We start from the raw sequence: 6,928 nt of genomic DNA, 5'->3' as shown, positions 1-6,928 counted from the left end.
ATCAAAACATAGTGCTGAGTGATATTTCATTTTGTACCACCTTGAAAACTGAAGGCAATTTATGTAGGAAACCTGAATTAATAAAAAATTACAATAACAGTCTAAGACCAAATCATATAATGACTTTAAGAATATCCTCTTTCTTGGGATGTCAGTTAAAACAGAGAAACAGATTGCGTTCAATTATTTTAACCTCACTCATAAAACGTGCTTGTGAAGCAAATTTTTACGTTTAAAGTAAAACCTTCATATATTTCTTAAGGATTAATAACCTTCTGAAACTGTAACAATATAATTAAGTATGTGACTAGAAGTCCGACGAACTTGAAAGGCAGTGATATGTCGATGTCCAACATGCGCAGGAGTGAGAAGGAGAGGTCTCTTGTCTCTGTCCAAGCTAGTAAAGCTCGTGCCATACCGCGACTTGACTTATCTGTAAAATTTCATATTTTATTAAATCTTTGTTGCTTATGCAGTTCTTGGTGTCAGAACTAATTGAATAGTGGCTATATAAACTTTAGCAACACATATATTAATAGCTTCCACCAGCGGTTTCACACGTTACCCGGGAAAACTGGAGTATTTTTTGCATGAGCGATCAAAAAGTAGTCAACAGCTTCTTCTAGGAATGGGACAACTAACTGTTCAGAATTTTTCAAATCACGTAGTAGCACCTGAGCGGTAGATTTTTGTAAACATTTTGTGCCAACTAAGACTCACTTAGTCAAAGTAACTTAAGTAAGCAAAATTTCACTATTCTACCCACCCGATTACTGAATGCTCTAACACTACACTTACTGGACATAAGTTATCAGTACCCAATAATTCACCAAAGAGATAACGACGCGCTAACATTGGCAAAGTTAACTCGGTAATAACAAGTTTGACTACGAGTTCAATCCACATGAGAGTGACACTTGATAAGCTACTAATTGCACTGGGACTTCTGTTGTAATTACCATGTTAAACCTAATATCCATACGTTTGTAATACTCACTATTGTATCTATAGACTGTCTATGAACAGATAAAAGAGGAGGTTTAGACGGGAGTAACTTTTTGATCAACATTTTAAGTTTACAATTTCAAAGTTCTAAAACTTGGACAGTTTTACGCAACAGCCGGTAAATATTGTATTTTTAATCTATAAAAGCCACCTTGTCACTTCAACTCAAATTCTAAAGTTAAAGGAATATAAAGTTAGTACGAGTGATAGACTTACAGCGCTTTCCTGGTAACGGATTTTTCGCTCGGTTTTGCTCAGTATTCATATAAACTTAAGAAATATTACTTAAGTTTTATTTAGGAACGCACCTACTATGCATAATGCTTATTAAAAAAAAATCTTTTGTGTAAATGGTAAATAAAAAAGTGTAAAAAATCCGATGGTGTGAAAGCGCCGATAAGAAAAATTCAGACACAACAAAACAACATACCCAGTTGATTCTCATAAAGTCGTGAAGCAAGCAACTCCCTAAGCCTGCGAACTTCGTTATGGACCTGGTCTCCCAGCATGCAAGGCGCAAACAACGGCAACATAATGCCAGCTAATAGCCCCACATATGTAATAATGAACGATAAAGGCACCTGCAACAAATATATTAGTGAAATAGACCTTATTTGTGATAGGGGTCATGATTGCGGTGCGAGAAGGGATGGTGTTATTTGTCTTGTACAGGTACGAGTAGTTATGATAATATTTCGTGCTGATTTGTACCTATCACCACTACTTATGAATGGTTTATAAGGGACATAATGCGATTTGGCCCGAACACTGTAAATTCTATGAATTAAAATAAAATATATATGTTCCACAAATATTGTTTTGGTTTTCTTAATTAGGGAATTCTTATATTATGCGTGATCACGACATTTACATATGAAGTTCGAACGTAGTAAGTACGAAGTGAAATACAATAAAACTTACATCTTCTTTGATAACAGTCAAAGACACTCTATAACAGCAGGACAATATGTTAAGGAAAGCTGAAACGATGGTCACCAGCAACTGGGAACAAAAAATATATATAATCATAGTACAAGGAACATAACACACATTCAATTAATTGTTACCTTTAGGTACCTCTTACCTGCCATTTAACCGCCTCTATCAAGTAATTATACGCTTTTATCATATTGTGGTACAAATTCATCACTTTTTCCATTTTACATAGTGCCTTGTTGCTGTCAGACTTCGAGTATCCAAACTCTTCGATATTCAGCGACTTCGTAATTTTGCTATTCGACAGCGACAACTCCATATAGTAGTTAATCAAACGAATCCTTGGTATCAGCAGACTAAGCAAGTGAGCAACGTAGTGGACTTCATAAATATGACAAATAATAAAAGGAGCCATTCCCACGTACAAGGTCTCGAGAGTAATAAACATGTAGGATACGGTGAAGAGGACCACAATGTACAATAACATAAAGGCACCAAGCAAGATGTTCCTGATCGACCCCTTGCAGATCCTCGGCCTGCAGCTAACTTCCTTGTCAAACACATTGAGCTCGTTGTAGTATCGTTGCAAGCGCCGGATTGACGCTAAATTGAACAATATAAAGAAGATAATCTGAAGATAGAATATGATAATAACAATATTCAGAATAGGTTTGTCCAAAAGGGTAAACAAGAGGCTCAGATAGTATAGCGACACCAATAACGCGTAAATAACTGCTAATATGTAGAAAATAAAGTGTATTTTTCCGAGTACAGGGAGTCTTATGATGCCGAGAAGCAGTTCACTTATCACGAAGATCTTGGATATAGGATCGATGTAGGGGCGGTCATTAGTGCTGAAGTACGTATTAACGAGAACAGACGGAGGCGTCATGTTGACGTCTAGTCGCGTATACAAATGAGCTTTTAGCAACTAACACCACACAAAACATAGTCTAGCAGTGACAGGTAATAATCTAATTCAAATGACAATATTATCGGAGCCCCATATCGGTCGGAAAATGCCATTAAATTAATTAGAAGTTCTGTTGTCGAACACAACTTGACACACGTCGACCAAATAATAAATTAATATGCATTACTCAATAATAGGAATGTTCTGGGCCGAATTAGATTATCAATAGGTACACACAAATTGTTGCTATTTCCATTTCCTTGATAAAAAAAGTTCAGCCAATCCTGTGATCCTTGTAGCCCGTATAATGTCTAGATCCTACATTGCGATTGAAAGCATCTTTCAAAGCTTCTGTGCTAGTTTCATGACCAAATCGATATCAACATTAGTTTTAATATCTACTAAATAGGTAAAGAATCTCTCGATCTTCAAAACATTTTTCTTCAGCTCCTTTAAAATTACTTCTAGCTGGTATTAAATGAGTTACTCTAAGAACTCAACTAGCAAAGTGCATAACTTGAATAAATCCTTTTCTTCCTGTTTTGCTATGCATTTCTCCGGTCGTATTATTTGTCACAGTTGTATCTCATAATGTTGCCTCACTTTACAAATGTGATTATATTTCCTCTAGCGTCAGAAAATATGGTACCGCGTCCACTGCGCGCTTTCATAATAATTAGGAATAAAAGAGTGGCTTCCCTAGCCAGCTCTTTGTACCCACTTCAAATTAACTACAAAAAAGTTATAAAAAGCCTTTGTTTGTCCATAGGATGAGTCCGCCCGTTGACACCGTAAACTTATTATGTCGCTTTCTAGAATAATGGAAGGGAAAATTGTTTATCTACTCGAAATAAGTACCCTTTTTGATTCACTGATGGGATAAGGCGAAATTCTTAAGACAAAAACAGAATTTTCGCTTCCGGTTTCCCTCGGTTATGAATATTTTAGGTGTCATAATATTAGCTTTTATCACTCTCGAAGAACATAATTTCTTTTTGTTATTCTTTTCAATATTGCAACATGATATGATTCTTTTGAAAATAAGTAATGCAGTCAAAGTAGAAATCTTTTGTTATAGTAAAGATGCCAATTCATCACAACTCATGAATGCAACAAACAGCAGTTTTGTTCCATCGTATAAAATGGTACACTGTTACTTTGAGACTATTTGCGCAAACACTGAACTGGGCAGATCCACTCTAGATATAAATTAAATATGAGCGAAGCGGCCAGCCCTGCGCGAATGCTCCCCGACTGAATACATACAGATGAGCGCCATTTATAAGCTTTACATGCAAATCTAAAACTATACGATCGTATGTAGGTGCATGAAAGGTCACGACTGGGTTATTGTACACGATATGGGAGCGTGCGAGCTGATTTGCACTACCATCGCCTCGTTATTGGGAAACGGTTTTTTTCTTTTCACCACTCTATATGCTGAGAAGGTTTTGAGTAATGTTGGTATCTAATTGATTTTATCGATCTTCTAAAGCTTTATCTCACATACACGCAAATGAGGTTAGAAAAAAAGCTCGCAGGTAATTGATTCTTAAGCAGAAATCGATTCATACATTTATTTAAATTTAATCCGGCCTTTATTTAATCGTATATTCGCCTGAACTGGTCTGCACCATCTGGATTATAATACACCACTGTTTACCAATACATAATTCATTTTTATTATTTCCCTCCGTGGTTACCTACTCGAATTTTCAACGGAACCTATTCGTTTACATAAATCTAAAACAGACGGCGAAAATATAATATGTATTATGAATCATGAAATTGAGTTACACGGATATAAACATACATTATGTATGAGTTTCTTATAGCCCTATGAGAGGTGGAAATGCCTTTTTGTGGGTAGAAGAAGCATCAATTGGAAGTATGATTTTACTGGCTGTTATTCGTTTTTATTTTCTAGGTCTAAAATTCCAACAATTTTAAAATAGACAGAATTACAGAACTTGCGATACAGTGCCTTCGTGATTGTATACAGTACAAATGTGTTAACAAAGAGACACGAGAATCCTATCCATAAACAGCATCCACACAAAAAACACAATCAAATCAACATCTAAAAGCGATTACTAGAACCCAATCACAAACAAGAAGATAACAAAGCAATATAGTAACGAAATCAAGCGAAATATGATGATATACGGTAAGCGCGGTAACAAATAGGCGTTTTCCTTCTCTCACAGCTAATACATGAAACAAGGCCTTTTGGTAGCCTCAATCAATCATGTGACGCCACGCATCACCCCTGTGGATGAATCTCGAACATTCCATAGCTTTTATTACACATAACCTACAATAATATCGGGGTGATACTGTCTCTCTAGGGAATAGGGTTGTGATCTGCCAAGTTCAGCAATGTAATTATACTTCGCTTTTGGCGTTTCATAGCATTTTTTTTATAATTTTATACGAATTTTAGATGTCTTCGACTGCAGTTTGAATATTTTTGCAAATCTTATCTACTGACAAGCTCTATTGCTAAACCGTTATAATTTTCAGATTTCATTAGAGTCGTAGTGACCGCCCAAATAGCACAAGCAGAAAAAAAACAATCTGGGAGAATTTCCACTGATAAAACGAATGAAGATAGAAGCAATAGAGTCATACAGATAAAAAAATATGGTTTCAATGCAGAAGGCAAGTATGTCTTTATTTTCCACAATGTTAAAAGCAATATTAAAATGTTGTCAGTCGTCCATTTCCCGAGGGGGTAACTGCAGGCCATTTCCGTCCTTTTTAATAGAGACCTGTGTGGTTAATGGACAACAATAAAAATAACTTTGTTCTTGTTTGTGACTTGATAGAAATATAAAATGTTCTTTTTTGAAATTATGTTGCTTATTAAATATTAGACTATCAAAGTCTCTGAAGCAATTGTGAAACGACTTTCATTTATTTTTAGAAACAATAAAGTTTCACCAAGGAAACTTATCTATAACATTGTGGTGATGGCAGGTAGTGACATTTCTTGCAGTTTGCCGCTCAAAAAGAGCTGATTCACGGGCTAATTGAAATAAATGAGGTGACATTTTCTTTGCTGATGTTTTTTATCATACTATTTATTACCTACATGAGTAATTTAAAAACAGTATAAACTTAACAGAGGTAAAAAGACCGAAACATAAAACATTAGATAGCACTTTCTAATATTCTAATGAAAAAATATTATACAATATTAGTAGGTATAGATATTATATCTTATTATTACTTAGCACATAATTCTATTAGTCGGTTAGTAAACAAAGCGTAACTCGCAGTGTTCAGTAGATATACGCATAGACACAAACATAATCACTTTATCGATGCCGGCTCCGTGATTGATGCACATTTAGCGCGGCTCCCCACTTCCGAAACGCAGATATCGGAAACACATATAAATAATACTGTTTAACTGAATTTAATACTCTGAATCATAAATCGGGAGTCAACTGAAACAGATACGAATTTAATTACTTTACTCTGTTGACAAATGAATATCGTCTTTGTGGTTGCTATAAATTCGGTGCTATCATTTATATTCGAAGAGCGATTACACTGTGTTCTACCAAAAAGGTGTTTTAATGTTATGAGGGGCATAGATAAATATAGGATAGGTACCAACAGGCGAGTTTATACCCAAAGTAAAGTTATACATAAAACCCCGACTATATAACAGACAAGCATCCCACGTGCAAACGTTTGGCACAGAAGAATACGCTCACCACTTATTTCATTGTGCCCTTTGTGTTGGTTTTATGACAAAATAACAATGAAAAGAATTCAACTGAACATTCTTATTCCAAACCCCATTAATCGTGCAGAAATTCACCAAAACGCGTCCTTGACTTAAACGCTTTGAACCAGGTGAATGGAAAAGCGGCGCAATAAAGTTTATCTTTAATAAAAATCGAAGTCCAATTATGTCGGTATTATAAAACCGTGTTCACTGTGGCTACGACCCAGCGCAGCGCCAAGGAAATTGGAACAGCAAATAAATATCGCAAAGTGTGGAAATTGGAAACCGTAACATTTTTTTATGTCGCCACCCCATACCCGACATAACATGGCGGC

The 6,928-nt window shown here is 35.6% G+C and overlaps 1 protein-coding gene across 1 annotated transcript; it reads right to left on the bottom strand.

Annotated features, from left to right (window-relative positions):
• Positions 1–234: 234 nt before the first annotated feature.
• LOC135118130 (uncharacterized) lies at positions 235–2,833 on the bottom strand. Its single transcript, XM_064039268.1, has 4 exons — positions 2,090–2,833; positions 1,927–2,007; positions 1,436–1,586; positions 235–433 (listed from the first exon to the last, which is right to left on the bottom strand). The coding sequence occupies exons 1-4, from the start codon at positions 2,831–2,833 to the stop codon at positions 258–260; spliced, it is 1,152 nt and encodes a 383-aa protein (XP_063895338.1). The 3' UTR covers positions 235–257.
• Between the last annotated feature and the right edge of the window lie 4,095 nt (positions 2,834–6,928).

The sequence above is a fragment of the Helicoverpa armigera genome, chromosome 18, assembly GCF_030705265.1.
Source record: "Helicoverpa armigera isolate CAAS_96S chromosome 18, ASM3070526v1, whole genome shotgun sequence".
NCBI classification, from domain to species: Eukaryota; Metazoa; Arthropoda; class Insecta; order Lepidoptera; family Noctuidae; genus Helicoverpa; species Helicoverpa armigera.
Note: the sequence above shows the minus strand (reverse complement) of the source record. Positions and strands in the feature narration are given on the sequence as shown.

What these genes read in the sequence shown, in the direction of transcription:
- LOC135118130 (XM_064039268.1), bottom strand. Translation starts at nt 2,833, where the DNA reads ATGACGCCTCCGTCTGTTCTCGTTAATACGTACTTCAGCACTAATGAC. An exon ending in TAGAGGCGGTTAAATGGCAG is followed by an intron (nt 2,008 to 2,089) that starts GTAAGAGGTACC and finishes TTTTGTTCCCAG; the next exon opens with TTGCTGGTGACCATCGTTTC. An exon ending in ACTTTATGAGAATCAACTGG is followed by an intron (nt 434 to 1,435) that starts GTATGTTGTTTT and finishes GAAATTTTACAG; the next exon opens with ATAAGTCAAGTCGCGGTATG.